Source organism: Bufo bufo, chromosome 5, assembly GCF_905171765.1.
Source record: "Bufo bufo chromosome 5, aBufBuf1.1, whole genome shotgun sequence".
Lineage (NCBI taxonomy): Eukaryota > Metazoa > Chordata > Amphibia > Anura > Bufonidae > Bufo > Bufo bufo.
Window position 1 is genome coordinate 312178112 of NC_053393.1, and position 16208 is coordinate 312194319.

General features: G+C 39.6%; 1 protein-coding gene across 2 annotated transcripts in view; it reads left to right on the plus strand.

The window, feature by feature from the left end:
- LOC121002769 (NFX1-type zinc finger-containing protein 1-like) overlaps positions 1-16208 on the plus strand; it is a 291483-nt gene that overhangs the window by 134553 nt on the left and 140722 nt on the right. For both annotated transcript variants that reach the window (XM_040434303.1, XM_040434304.1), the window contains 4 exons: positions 585-2138; positions 5940-6065; positions 7244-7446; positions 13100-13243. In XM_040434303.1, the coding sequence (XP_040290237.1) occupies positions 585-2138; positions 5940-6065; positions 7244-7446; positions 13100-13243 (2027 nt within the window). The remainder of the gene's footprint in view (positions 1-584; positions 2139-5939; positions 6066-7243; positions 7447-13099; positions 13244-16208) is intronic.

The following is a 16208-nucleotide window of genomic DNA, read 5'->3' on the forward strand; positions in this document are numbered from 1 at the left end:
GCCTTGGTTAGGCTCTTGACCACCATGGCAATCCATGTGAACAGGGGTGCCAATTAGTTTATATCCGCTACTGATGGTGCGAGAAGAGAGTGTTGAACAAATGTCATCCCTATGCTACAAAAGTATGGCTTGGTACTCTGTGCACCATAATATTACAGCACAGGATGATAATGAACTGTTTAATAACATCTTACTGTCTATGTGGGCCCTAGTAACTAACTGAAGCCTCTGAAATCAATATAGTTCAAAAGTGCTTGGCCAAACTCCCCTAGGCTTTACACACACTGCCATATTGAGGCTCTGTGTGTAAGTCATATATTTAGCACATATATTTTATCCATAAATCCCCTCTTGTGATCTAGGGAAATAAATAGTTTAAGTAGCATCCCTGATAGTTTAAGTTAGTGAAGGGATTAATGTTAGCATCCCTGGATGTGAAAAGGTTAATCTTTAAGGCAAAAATAACAGAATACATTATTATTATTACTGCAGCAAAACCTTTACAAGTTTTACATGAACTATGCTAACATTCATTGTTGAAGTAAACCAAACAGACATTTTATCTTGTCATCTCTAACCTACAGGAAATTATGAAAACAAAGGTAAAAAATTTTCAATTCTTAAAAGCCTTGGTATCGTAAACTATGACGATGGGAAGAAAAACCTAATCATGAGACACAAAACAAGAAAGCTCGACATTCTGGAACTCAGAAAAATGGAAAGGCTTGAACCTTCTGAGATCATAATGGCACTTGCTGCACCCAATAGTGGTTTTGAGCAACTTGTAAATGAAGCAACCATGGATCCTGAGTTAGTGAAGAAACTTCTTGAACTATTAAGCAAAGCCACTGAGTGCATGTCAAGTCGCCAAAATTTAATACATATCTTAAGCCATGTCCTTAATTCCCTTTTCCTGAAGCAAATCCTCTCATCCTACATTTTGCAGTGCAGCACTAGTCAGCAAAGTGAAGAAATATGCTTAATTGTGGATCACTCCCTTACTGTGCTGACTGAGATTCTAAGTATTTTTCCATCTAGTTCCTTTGCAGATGTAACCATAGTCAAAACTGTTCTTGAAAGTGTTATGGAACAGATGGAAGCAAATGGTACAATTTTTTCAGGGAAAACAAAACAAAACATAGCAACGCTAAAGCTTTTTCTTCAGAACTTACAAGACAAAAAGCAAGATGGAACGCTCAAATCTGATAATTATATCTATGTAGTTGGAAAAAAGGGTCTTGTTCTCAGCGATGACTTCCGTAACGTCTCAGTGTTTCCAACACATGATGATATTTATTTAAAAACCAGTCCTCATTTGCCCCCAAATATCATAGACGGAACTTATCCTGATGTTACATCCTACCTCAATACTCACTTTTCTTTATTAAGAGAAGACTTCATTCGCCCACTAAGAGATGGAATTTCTCAATACTTAAGAGGACAGAACAGTAATTATATTGATGATATCCGTTTATATTTTGACGTATCAGTTTTGGATTCTATTTGTGTCCAATCAGGGATTGTTTATAATGTCAAATTTTCAACCAAACATCTGAAAGATATTATTTGGGATAATTCACAACGCCTGCTCTATGGTTCCCTTGTCTGTCTTTCGAATGACAACTTCAATAATATGTTATTTGCTACTGTGGCAGAAAGAGAAATTAGTAATATCAAGAAAGGAATTATAACTTTAATGTTCCATGAAGAAAGTCGTGAACAGCTGGCATTGTATGCAGATGATAATCGTCTGTTTGTGATGGCTGAAACAACTGCATATTTTGAAGCCTATCAGCATACCCTAGAGGGTCTCAAAGAAATGAAAGAATATGATTTTCCATTACAGAATTACATTGTGCATTGTGAGACGACTATGTCTCCTCCTGCTTATTTATTCAACAATCTTCAGTCTTCATTTACATTACAAGTGCTTGTACACCATACACGTTTAGACTTTTCAGATAAGGCAACCTGCTATGAGATTAATAAAAATAAAACCAAGCCTCTCAAGTTTAATGTACTTGATCTTAACACATGGCCCTCAAAAGAAGAGCTTGAATTTGACAGTTCTCAATTCGAAGCATTCCAGAAAAGTCTAACAAGTGAGCTATCCATTATACAAGGTCCTCCAGGCACAGGTAATTTCTTTTTTAATATTATTTTTAAAATCTCCTGATAAGTACTATAGAAAAATATAAATGTTTAATACTTTGCTGGCATTGTTGTAATTTTGTGTAGAAACAAAAATAAATTTTAATATAGCGGCTGGGGCTACAAAAAAAATAGCATCCAATACCGTCATTGCTTTTAGGGTTTTGATTTTTTTGGTCTTCACTGCATGGTAAAAATGACATTTACTATGAGGGTCAGTATGATTATAGAGATAGAAAATGTATATGTTTTTTGTTTTAATACATTTAAAAATTAAAATGTAGCATAAGTTAATCGGTTGTTGCAGATGTGCGATGTGGTTATACAAATTATGGTTAATATATACAGTCAGGTCCATAAATATTGGGACATTGACACAATTATAAAATTTTTGGCTCTATACACCACCACAATGGATTTGAAATGAAACAAACAAGATGTGCTTTACCTGCAGACTGTCAGCTTTAATTTGAGGGTATTTATGTCCAAATCAGGTGAACGGTGTAGGAATTATAACAGTTTGCATATGTGCCTCCCACTTGTTAAGGACCAAAAGTAATGGGACAATTGGCTTCTAAGCTGTTCCATGGCCAGGTGTGTGTTATTCCCTCATTATCCCAATTATAATGAGCAGATAAAAGGTCCAGAGTTCATTTCAAGTGTGCTATTTGCATTTGGAATCAGTTGCTGTCAACTCTCAAGATGAGATCCAAAGAGCTGTCACTATCATTGCAGCAAGCCATCATTAGGCTGAAAAAACCAAAACAAACCCATCAGAGAGATAGCAATAACATTAGGCGTGGCCAAAACAACTGTTTGGAACATTCTTAAAAAGAAGGAATGCACCGGTGGGCTCAGTAACATCAAAAGACCCGGAAGACCACGGAAAACAACTGTGGTGGATGACCGAAGAATTCTTTCCCTGGTGAAGAAAACACCCTTTACAACAGTTGGCCAGATCAAGAACACTCTCCAGGAGGTAGGTGTATGTGTGTCAAAGTCAACAATCAAGAGAAGACTTCACCAGAGTGAATACAGAGGGTTCACCACAAGATGTAAACCATTGGTGAGCCTCAAAAACGGGAAGGCCAGATTAGAGTTTGCCAAACGACATCTAAAAAAGCCTTCACAATTCTGGAACAACATCCTATGGACAGATGAGACCAAGATCAACTTGTACCAGAGTGATGGGAATAGAAGAGTATGGAGAAGTAAAGGAACTGCTCATGATCCTAAGCATACCACCTCATCAGTAAAGCATTGTGGTGGTAGTGTCATGGCGTGGGCATGTATGGCCGCCAATAGAACTGGTTCTCTTGTATTTATTGATGTTGTGACTGCTGACAAAAGCAGCAGGATGAATTCTGAAGTGTTTCGAGCAATATTATCTGCTCATATTCAGCCAAATGCTTCAGAACTCATTGGACGGCGCTTCACAGTGCAGATGGACTATGACCCAAAGCATACCGCAAAAGCAACCAAAACGTTTTTTAAGGGAAAGAAGTGGAATGTTATGCAATGGCCAAGTCAATCACGTGACCTGAATCCGATTGAGCATGCATTTCACTTGCTGAAGACAAAACTGAAGGGAAAATGCCACAAGAACAAGCAGGAACTGAAGACAGTTACAATAGAGGCCTGGCAGAGCATCACCAGGGATGAAACCCAGCGTCTGGTGATGTCTATGCGTTCCAGACTTCAGGCTGTAATTGACTGCAAAGGATTTGCAACCAAGTATTAAAAAGTGAAAGCTTGATTTATGATTATTATTCTGTCCCATTACTTTTGGTTCCTTAACAAGTGGGAGGCACATATGCAAACTATTGTAATTCCTACACCGTTCACCTGATTTGGATGTAAATACCCTCAAATTAAAGCTAACAGTCTGTAGTTAAAGCACATCTTGTTAATTTCATGTCAAATCCATTGAGGTGGTGTATAGAGCCAAACATTTTAGAATTGTGTCAATGTCCCAATATTTATGGACCTGACTGTATGTGTACAAGAAAGTTTTTTATCTTAATTTTGAATAATAAAAATAAAATTATTTTATTTATTCAACTTTATTTAGTCTTAAGTCTTCTTAGTGGACCTGCAATCTTTAGATTGCTTGTACTCTACAGTGTAATACTTTTGTATTTCAGTGTATAGCAATTCTGATTGGCAGGATATAATAGTGGCCTGAATATGTAAAGCCTGGGGACCTTCTACAATAAAGCACGGCATCTGAGATGTAAAACTGACAGCTGTATAATACAGCTGACACTCACAAGCGTGTAAACCCAGCTCCTGAGCCAGTGCCATCTCCATGATGTATTATTACATCGCAAAGCATTAAAGTGGTTGTGCCACCATTAAATGTTATTTTAACTATAATTCAGCATGAAACACAAGTTATTTTACTAATTTACTTTCTGTTGCAAAAATGCTACTGATGTGGTCTGACATGCTCAGTTTGATCATTCAACTGCCATCAGCTATATCTGCTGTTAGAAGCTTTGAGAGTTACAAGGAGAGAGCTTCAGCAGAATGGACACACCTCTTGAGCTGCCAACCTGAAGAAAATCTAATTGGAGCAATAAATGGGGGAAGCTCTGGATCCATGTGAGATAGAAGGCTTGTTCTAGTTTTGTTAGAAAAAGATTGTCATATACTATATGTCTGATTTTCATTTTTTACATCAGTCATGGCATAACCCCTTTAACTACCTGTACTTTGTGCCATAATAGTACACCACAGAGCAGGACATTATTAAGCGGCTCTTAATAATTTTGTTGCAGGTATCAGAAACAGAAATCTATGTAAGTAGTAGATGTAGATTTCTGGTGTCATTTAAGCCAATTTTCTGGCAAAAGTAATGATAAATGGGTTGGGTTGCATAGGCCCAACACCCTCCTGCCCATGTCACACACCCTTTTTTTTTAAAGGTAGGGAACAACTGCAAACTTTTGTGCAAAATGGGTGTTGCACAAAAAATTGCAACTTTTCTACACAAGAAAACTGGCGTAGAAGCAATAATACATTGCACCCATTGTATTTCTCCTATCATTGTTGGACCACTGGAAACTCATTAAAATTTAAAGGGGTTTTCCTAGGACTAACATTAATAGCCTATCCTTGGTATAGCCCATGAATGATTGAGTGGTCAATCATTCATGACATAGACATAGAACAATCTGACTGTTTTTAGCCCTCAGACCTATACAACTTTAAAGGAAATGTGTCGCCAAAATGTTATCTGCCAGTTAAAACCAGATAACAACACATCCTTTTTTCTGATCTCTTTTTATTTTCTGATTGTAGATTTTTTTCATTTTATTTCTTGAACATGATTATGGGGCAGGCATATTCCATGAGTTGTTCGTAACAGCATTTAGAAAGCATTAAGAAAATTGTTTTACGGCAGCCCCATGAGCCATAGACACAATGGAGGAGACCTCATTGACTTCTATTGGAGAGTTTTGTAGGCATGCTCTGTGACCTGTGCAAAGGTCATTATACACAGAGGTGATATCATTACAGGCAGGATTAGAATGACAGATAAGCAGGTATCTACAGTAAAGTGATCTGTACAGACCTAGAAGTGCAGCCTATTATTAGGCTTAATAGCCAGTGCGAAAACTGCAGAATTTTATGGCTTTTGTTTAAAAATAGATAGTAACATGAACAATTAAAAAATAACATCATCAAAAATTATTTAAAAATATGTTAAAAACGTCATTTAAACAATAGGTCACTTTGTGCTTAAACATTTCCTTTAAGCAAGATTCTTCTGCCTTTGCCTACAGGAAAGACATATGTTGGAATGAAAATTGTTCATGCTCTTCTGAATAATGGACATATTTGGAAGCAAGGACACGGGCCCATACTGATCGTTTGCTACACCAACCATGCTCTAGATCAATTTCTGGAAGGTATAATGCTTTATGTTGAAGTGTATTCCAATAGCACCAGGAGCGGGCTAAATCAGGTTTAAAGAAAAAAAATTGTAACTCAACCACTCAGATTTAGCAGTGAGCTGTTCCACATAAAATAATAAAAAAGTATACAACTTTAACTTTGAACATGGTATAACCTAAGGCAGCATATTATAGAGCAGAAAGAGCTGAGTAGATTGATATATAGGTTTGTGGGAAAAGATTCTGATGAGCAAGCGATTGCTTATTCATTGGGGGATTGGCGGCACCTTCACACAGGGTAGTTATCCGGAATGAGCGCTCCTACAAATTCTCATCCCTGATAACTGGCCCGTGTAAAAGGGCCTTTGGTTATCCTACAATTAATTGCCCTATGTAATGGTTGATATAAATGTAACATTGTTTTTACTGCAACTAAATGGACACAAGACTTCTAAACAAGAGGCAGCATTTTAAATCAATCTTATACAAATGTTACACACAGAGCTCCATCTGCTCCTGGTCTCTAGCAAGGCATGGATATGAAGTTGGAGGAAATGTGGATTTCTCTTAGAACACACATTTGTGTTGTTTGTTATGGATTCATTTTAAGTGATGAAAACGTACAGTGTTTTCCTATTTTTCTTATCTTTACTGCCATGTTACCTCTCCTTACATGTCTATTTTCGCAACTACTTGTATTCCCAATGTAATAATCGGTCTGGAGCATCTATTCTTTTGACTATGTGTTGTGCCATTCTTCTATTACTTCTAATAAAGATGTATAAATGAATTGCCTGCAGTCTGCAATAGATATCCATCTGGGTGTTACCATACCCAGATGGACCTCTATTTCAGACTGCTGGCAATTCATTCAAAAACGTCTAAAAGAAATACTAAAGGAATGGCACAACAAAGAGTTGGGGAATGGAATTAGTTTGAAAAACAGACATGTCAGGAGAGGTGACAGGTCCTCCTTAAGAATATAGAACACATATAATATGCACCATTGTATTCATGCGAAACACACTTGTACAGTGGAAAATGATCAATTACCCTGGATCAAAACCTGTTAATTAAACCTGGTAATCAGCGGCAGACATTTATGCGATATGACGACTCGCCATGACACTTGTACACATACAAGTACTTCTACTTACTTCACTTTTAGACATTCACAGGGTGTTTGTTTTCAGGTATATATAAATCCAGCCGCTGCAGTATCGTTAGAGTGGGATCAAGGAGCAACAGCAAGCTCATGCAGGCATTCTCTTTGACTGCACGGAGAAAAAGTTTTGAAGAATCTTCAAGAAATTATCATCATTTTGACTGGTATGATGACTTAGATGAAGACTGGGATGAAGATTTTCCTAGACATTCAAAAGACATGCTTGAAACAGTAAGTTAATTCTTTCCTTTTTGTTTAATGTTGTATATCCAAATGCTTATATAAAAAGAATCACATCAACAAATTCCATTTTGTTTGGACTATTGTATGCACCTGATGATAAGATGTGCCCAAGTTAGGGGGGTAGAATAAAAGAAAAGATGTATTTTATACTGCATATACAGTATGTATATTACCAATGATACATCCTCTGAGTAATAAGATGACAGCGGGTAACGGGACATAATGCATGTGAGGAGCTGAAAGCGAAGCTTCATCATTTGCAGGGTGTATCACTTGCAATTCTCATCAGATATGAAAATTGTTCCATGCAGTGGAGTATCCAGAGATAGTGCTAAATAATAATAATATATAACAACAGATAATTTATTCCATTCTCAAAGTGAGAATAGGACATTATGTTCACAAATCAACTAGTACAAATATTGCAAATTCCTATGCCTTGGGGAAAAAGGTAAAAAAAAAACAGTGGCAGCATTTCTGCAGAAGGTTGAGCATTATATATGATATTTATTAAAGGAATTGTCTGAGATTTACTTGAATGTAGCTCAGCTTCAATACCAGATGCCATGATCGAATATAGTCCAAAGTATTCTAGGTGCTATCTGGCAAGATATATATTATTCTTATCTATTGTGCATAATCGTGTCACTTTCCTTTCCATTTGTTCTCCTACATAGTAGACATTGTACTTTAGACCCCAGGAGAGCAGTTAGTTGACTCTGCCTGGAGTACACAGAAAACCAGTTTCTGTCAGACTCAGTAGTGATTTAGAGTTTATTCACATGGCATAGATTGTGGTTTTGATGTATTTTTTCAAAACTTGGCAAAAAATAAAAAAAAAATAGACTACTATCCCTATAAACTTAAAGGGCTGCTGGAGGTTTGTTATTCTTTCAGTTTGGGATACTGTAGCTATTGCACAGTAAGCGTCAGACAGGGAAAGATTTAAATATGATGTAATTTTTTGCTAGCAACCTAAATTAATAAACCTAACCATGCATCTGCAGACATCTGTTAAGGGTACTTTCACACTAGCATTAAAGTTTTCCGGTATTGAGTTCCGTCACAGGGGCTCAATACCGGAAAAAAACACTTCCGTTTTATCCTAATGCATTCTGAATGGAAAGCATTCCGTTCAGTATGCATCAGGATGTCTTCAGTTCAGTCACTCTTACGGTATTTGGCGGGAGAAAATACTGCATAATGCTGCAGTATTTTCTCCGGCCAAAATTCTGGAACACTTGCCGGAATGCTGGATACAGCATTAATTTCCATTGAAATGTATTAATGCTGGATCCGGTACTAAGTGTTCCGGAAAACCGGATCCTGATCTTGATTTGCGCATGCGCAGACCTTTAAAAATGTGAAAAAAATAAATACCGGATCTGTTTTTCCAGATGACACCGGAGAGACAGATCCGGTGTTTCAATGCATTTGTCAAACGGATCCGCATCCGGATCCGGAAACAAATGCTATCCGTTTGCATACGGATTTCTGGATCCGGCAGGCAGTTCCGGTAACGGAACTGCCTGCCGGAATCCTCTAACGCAAGTGAGAAAGTACCCTAATTCACACATACATTTCTGGGAGTCCTAGGATAGCAGTAGAATTGAGTGGAATGGAAATAATAGAAAATTCAGTGCATGACCAGAAATATGCCAGTAAAAGTGTAACCTATCCACTGGATAGGACAGGATAGGGGATATCTAACTGTTCAGTGCAGGTCTGACCACTGGGCCCCCATGATCCTGAAAACCTAGCTATTAACCTCATCCTGATGGAGCTGCAGGTCCAGAAAGTGCCCTTCTACTCTTTTCATTCTGTCTTGGACTGTCAGAGATAATCACAGCAGCGCGCTTGACTACAGGGAGTGCAGAATTATTAGGCAAGTTGTATTTTTGAGGATTAATTTTATTATTGAACAACAACCATGTTCTCAATGAACCCAAAAAACTCATTAATATCAAAGCTGAATATTTTTGGAAGTAGTTTTTAGTTTGTTTTTAGTTTTAGCTATTTTAGGGGGATATCTGTGTGTGCAGGTGACTATTACTGTGCATAATTATTAGCCAACTTAACAAAAAACAAATATATACCCATTTCAATTATTTATTTTTACCAGTGAAACCAATATAACATCTCAACATTCACAAATATACATTTCTGACATTCAAAAACAAAACAAAAACAAATCAGTGACCAATATAGCCACCTTTCTTTGCAAGGACACTCAAAAGCCTGCCATCCATGGATTCTGTCAGTGTTTTGATCTGTTCACCATCAACATTGCGTGCAGCAGCAACCACAGCCTCCCAGACACTGTTCAGAGAGGTGTACTGTTTTCCCTCCTTGTAAATCTCACATTTGATGATGGACCACAGGTTCTCAATGGGGTTCAGATCAGGTGAACAAGGAGGCCATGTCATTAGATTTTCTTCTTTTATACCCTTTCTTGCCAGCCACGCTGTGGAGTACTTGGACGCGTGTGATGGAGCATTGTCCTGCATGAAAATCATGTTTTTCTTGAAGGATGCAGACTTCTTCCTGTACCACTGCTTGAAGAAGGTGTCTTCAAGAAACTGGCAGTAGGACTGGGAGTTGAGCTTGACTCCATCCTCAACCCGAAAAGGCCCCACAAGCTCATCTTTGATGATACCAGCCCAAACCAGTACTCCACCTCCACCTTGCTGGCGTCTGAGTCGGACTGGAGCTCTCTGCCCTTTACCAATCCAGCCACGGGCCCATCCATCTGGCCCATCAAGACTCACTCTCATTTCATCAGTCCATAAAACCTTAGAAAAATCAGTCTTAAGATATTTCTTGGCCCAGTCTTGACGTTTCAGCTTGTGTGTCTTGTTCAGTGGTGGTCGTCTTTCAGCCTTTCTTACCTTGGCCATGTCTCTGAGTATTGCACACCTTGTGCTTTTGGGCACTCCAGTGATGTTGCAGCTCTGAAATATGGCCAAACTGGTGGCAAGTGGCATCTTGGCAGCTGCACGCTTGACTTTTCTCAGTTCATGGGCAGTTATTTTGCGCCTTGGTTTTTCCACACGCTTCTTGCGACCCTGTTGACTATTTTGAATGAAACGCTTGATTGTTAGATGATCACGCTTCAGAAGCTTTGCAATTTTAAGAGTGCTGCATCCCTCTGCAAGATATCTCACTATTTTTGACTTTTCTGAGCCTGTCAAGTCCTTCTTTTGACCCATTTTGCCAAAGGAAAGGAAGTTGCCTAATAATTATGCACACCTGATATAGGGTGTTGATGTCATTAGACCACACCCCTTCTCATTACAGAGATGCACATCACCTAATATGCTTAATTGGTAGTAGGCTTTCGAGCCTATACAGCTTGGAGTAAGACAACATGCATAAAGAGGATGATGTGGTCAAAATACTCATTCGCCTAATAATTCTGCACTCCCTGTATTTCCAGCAGTCTCATAGACAAGGAAAGAATAGTAACTGGAATAGCGCTTTAAAAATTGTAATGAATATATTTCTTATAATACATACACATACAGTATACATAGCTGTAGTTACCACTGTATACAAGAAAAAAGAAATCATGGTGTTGAGTGTCTTTTTTCTTAATTCAGAGCGGGGAATAGTGCCATAACTAAGGCCCCTTGCAGACGAGCGTGTCCAGATTAGGATGTGTTGTGTCTGCAATCAGGGAAAATTGTGCGAGTGCGTAAGCAATTTCAGCCAGTTTTGACTGCAGTTGCGTTGCTCAGTTTTTTCTGCGCGAGTGCAATGCGTTTTGCACTCGCGTGAGAAAAAAATGATTGTGGTACCCAGACCCGAACCCGGACTTCTTCAGTTCGGGTTTGGGTTAGGTGTTCTGTAGATTTTATTATTTTCCCTTATAAGGCTACTTTCACACTTGCGGCAGAGTGATCTGGCAAGCAGTTCTGTCTCCGGAACTGCCTGCCGGATCCGGCAAAACGTATGCCAACTGATGGCATTTGTAAGACTGATCAGGATCTGCCTGATCAGTCAGAAAAATGCATTGAAATGCTGGATCCGTCTTTCTGGCTTCATCCGGCAAAACGGATCTGGTATTCATTTTTTTCACCTTTTTTTTCGGTCTGCGCATGCAGTATTTCGAATGCCGGATCTGGCACTAATACATTCCTATGGAAAAAAATGCCGGCATTCAGGCAAGTTTTCAGTTTTTTTCGCCGGAGATAAAACCGTAGCATGCTGCGGTTTTCTCTTTTGCCTGATCAGTCAAAATGACTGAACTGAAGACATCCTGATGCAAACTGAACGGATTACTTTCCATTCAGAATGCATGGGGATATGCCTGATCAGTTCTTTTCCGGCATTGAGCCCTTTTGACGGAACTCAGTGCAGGAATAGAAAAACGCTAGTGTGAAAGTACCCTTACATGGTTATAGAATGCTTACTAAAATGTGGCTTGAGGGGTTAAAAAAATAAAATTAATTAACTCACCTCATCCGCTTGTTCGCGCGTGGTCAGCGCGATTACTTCATCAAAGCTCCTTTTTCAGGTCCTGAAAGAAGACGAAAGAACCATAACCATGTTATAAGGGGAAATAATACAATCTACAGAACACCTAACCCAAACCTGAACTTCTGTGAAGAAGTTCGGGTCTGGGTACCACAATCAGTTTTTTCTCACACGCGTGCAAAACGCATTGCACACGCGTGATAAAAACTGAGCATGCAGCGCAATCGCAGTCAAAACTGACTGAAATTGCATACGAACTCGCATGATTTTCCCTGATCGCAGATGCAACGCATCCGGACCTAATCCGGGCACGCTCGTCTGCAAGGGGCCTAACAGATTGTTGCACCAGGTTTCACTGACCTCTTCTTTGCTCAGTAAACAAGTCAGAGAATTGTCTATTCCAGGGATCAGCAACCTTCGGCACTCCAGCTGTTGTGAAACTACAATTCCCAACATGCTCCATTCATTTCTATGAGAGTTTTTAGAAGAGCAGGGCAAGTATGCATACTGGGAGTTATAGTTTCACAACAGCTGGAGTGCCGGAGGTTGCCTACCCCTGGTCTATTCAGTGTTCTGTCTGATTATGTTTGCAGATTGGTTGCAGAATATTCTAGGACTGAAAATTAGCTCTATGTCTACCTTCCTTCCGTAAGGCCATGCACATGCTGCAGAAAAAAAAGTCAGATGCATGAAATGATTTTTTCTGGAATAAATCCACAGAATGTGAATATACACGTACCCTTATATCAGAATAGATGTACTGAGAATAGACTGATTATATGCAGGACTGAATGGCTATCTTTCGCTTACTGTATAGGGAAATATCTTGACATTTTAATAACTAGATGGCCTTTTACACAGGGCAATGATCGAAGCTGATCCCTGTTTGCTGTTGATCTTTTATGTGGATGTAAATATGTTGGCAGCACATTTCCCTGTGTAAACAGCAGGGTGAGTGCTGCCAACAATTATATTAACTACTGTATATGTGAAGAGGTTGAGAGTCTTGTGTACAATCCTATCACATTAAATAGCAACATAAAAATGAAGATAAATGAGTGCAGACTAACTTACTATATTGCCGATTGGCACTCATTATGGGCAGACTCTTAAGAATACTGATTTTATCATACCAGCTATTTAACTTTGACTTAACATTTCCCAGTTGAAGGAAGAAGCAGACTCTACGAAATATGCAATTTTATTTAGAAGAAAGATAATTGACAGTGCTTATAGTAAAGTACTATCAGAATACGACATGAAGAAGTACATTAATGATGATGTTTTTCTTAACTTCATCTCTAGCAAGGTATGGTCTGTTCATTACTTCATTTTGTTTCTACATTACTGCTTCATTTAATCATGGTCTTAAAGGGGGTTTCAAGGACTTTGATATTGATGATCTATTCTATCCTTAGTGAATGGGAGCTGAGCTGCAGGAAGCCAGCATAGCTACTACACAGTATGCAGAGCTGTCTTCTTCAGTTCTTCAAGCTCTGTACACTTTGTTAGTTTCATTGGCCACAGCTATCATAACGATAGGTCATCATTATCAAAGACCCGGAAAAGCCCTTCAAATGAAAATCTACTCTTGGGCATATTTTTTAAAATTCAAAATAGGCACACAGTTCTGTGCTGATTAATTTTTTATATACCATTATAGAAGTTGGAGCTCATTTATTAATACAGAGCCCCAACTCTCCTTCATTGACATACAGATAAAAGGCTATGAACAATATTGCATACCTCCTAACTTTTAAAAAGCCCAAAGAGGGACAATATCGGACATTTTTTAATGCTAAGCCACTCCAACTCCACTGTCTATCTTTACACCCAAACAGTATAATGCCTTCTTAGTGCTCCCACATAGTAGCTATGGACCCTTAGTTTCCCCACACAGTAGAATACATTATCGCTCCCACACAGTAGAATTTCCCCTTAGTGCTCCCACATAGTAGTTATGCCTCCATAGTGCCCCCGCAGTAGAATGCCCCCTTAGTGCCCCAATACAGTAATTATGCTCATTTAGTGCCCCCACAAAGTAGTTGTGCCCCCAAACAGTAGTTATACCCCCTTAGGCTCTAATAAATACCTTATACTAGATCACACTGTAGATCAGACACTAGATCTCAGTGTCCAGACAGAATACACACAGCATTCAGCAAAATGGCTACTGCAGCTTCACTGAATGTCCCCACCTAGTTTTCCACCTAGTGCATCACTTACATGCTTTTCTGACATCACTAACAATTGTCTCCTGATACAACATCTTGGGTTGCTGCCCTGTAGAAGAGGCTCACGATAATAAACCAGATTTTGTAAAATTGCAGAAGGAGACGGGCCAAGAGAGTCAAGAGTGATAATGATCACTCATATATTTTGGCACACCTCCTTCTGCACATGAGTCAGATCCTCTCTCAGGGGCCTCAATAGAAAAGGTTGGGTTGATCCCCATAGCAAATTTTTTAATGCCCCCCACCAGTAACTTCTTCCCCCCTTCCATGAGTAATTAAGACCGTCCACAAATGCCAAAAAAAAAACAGGCCCACACAGTAGTTATGCCACCTTAATCCATCTTCACAGTAGTATTCCGCCTTAGTGCCCCCACACAGTGGTACTCCACCTAATATAAGTGAAGGAACCGTGGTATAAATAAAATAAAAATAGATAATCCTTACCTAGTCCTGTTCTCCTGATAAGCAGAGTGCATCCACCTCTCCTCAGCAGGTGCGATGCAGAGAGGTAATTGCACCTGCTGGGATGAGCAGACGAGGACGCGTCAGGAGATGATCCTCAGCCCATATGTTCTTCTACTCAATCCAGCAAGCAATGTGACTGCATCGCCCCTGCTGGAGAGAGCATGGCTGGGGCCTCATTACATCCATTACAGCTTGGGCCTCGCCTGGGCACACACAGTCGTCATTATTACTGTGTGTGTGTACTGGCGGTAAGGTGACCACATTCATAACCCCAAATAGTTGGACATCACACCCCCAAAAGAGTGGATAATGATACAACACACAGAAAGGAAACCATAATCTATGTAACAGCATCAGCCAAATCTATAAGATAAATGATTGTTTTACTCACCAAACTTGACACCTTCTTAAGATATTTAACGCCCTTCCTCGCTGCCTCCAAGTGTTTGCTATTAGATGTTACAGGGAGGAGGTATAAGAGGAGAAGATTACAACTCCCAGCATGTCCAGGCTGTTATTATGTGATTTCAGAGGCCATTACAGATAGGAAGCATAAGTGGTGACGACTACAAATCCCAGCATTTCCCTGGCTCTTACACTGAATCCATGCTTCTTCACTTTCTTCTCCTCCACACAAAGCTCAATCATCACAGCTCCTTCCACCACCTCTTTGTCTCTCCACGGCTGAGCTCTTACCCTCCTGCACTGATCACATGATAGTGATGTCATCACAGGTCCTTCATCACCACTTCTCTCCACAGTTGAGCTCTGCCCATTCTGCACTGATCACATGACGGTGATGTCATCGCAAGTCCTTCAGCTCTTGCTAATGGCTGTTATAAGCCATTAGCAATTAAAAACCTGGACTGTCCTGCCAGATCCAGGATGGTTGGGACCTATGTTACTGCATTGATTTTCTTTTATTGTTCATTGTTTACTAAATGCAAAATGTCCTACTATATATTGCTTCTAAAGAATGTAAGTCATACACCTATTTTCTGATGCTGCTGAACCTGACATAAATCCATCATAGCACTACTTCTGTTTCTGATGGCTCTCTCTGCTCTCCCCCTCCCTTCTCATAGTTTGTTAAATAGCAGCAGGGTAGCTAGGGAGATAGGGAGCAAAGCACAGACAAGGCAGTTTGCAGGGGAAAAGTGGCAGTATACAGAACCCTGTACAGATCCTGCATATGTTACTGTGAGGGTACAGTGGCCAGGTTTGAGGTGGCTCCCTACGATCACCACCACGTTTTGCTGCTTTCTGGAGGGGATGATAAAGCATGGTGCACCCAATGGGAAATACATCCAGAGAGTCAGGGTTTGTAGTAAACCAGTGTGCTCCTTTTACTGGAGGAACTCCAGTGCAAAACAATACAGGCAATGCACTAAGCTGGCTTCTCCAGTCTGTTCCCTGGCAGAAGACGGGTTCTGTGCTGAGGGCCTGAGCTAGCTGTCCTTCTGTATTTCATAAGGCTGATACCTTGGTCACTTGGGCAGTCTGGTAGAGTCTCTCCTACTAAACACTGGTCCCTATCTGTAGACATCTAGAGGTTTTAACTCAGGCATCCTCAAA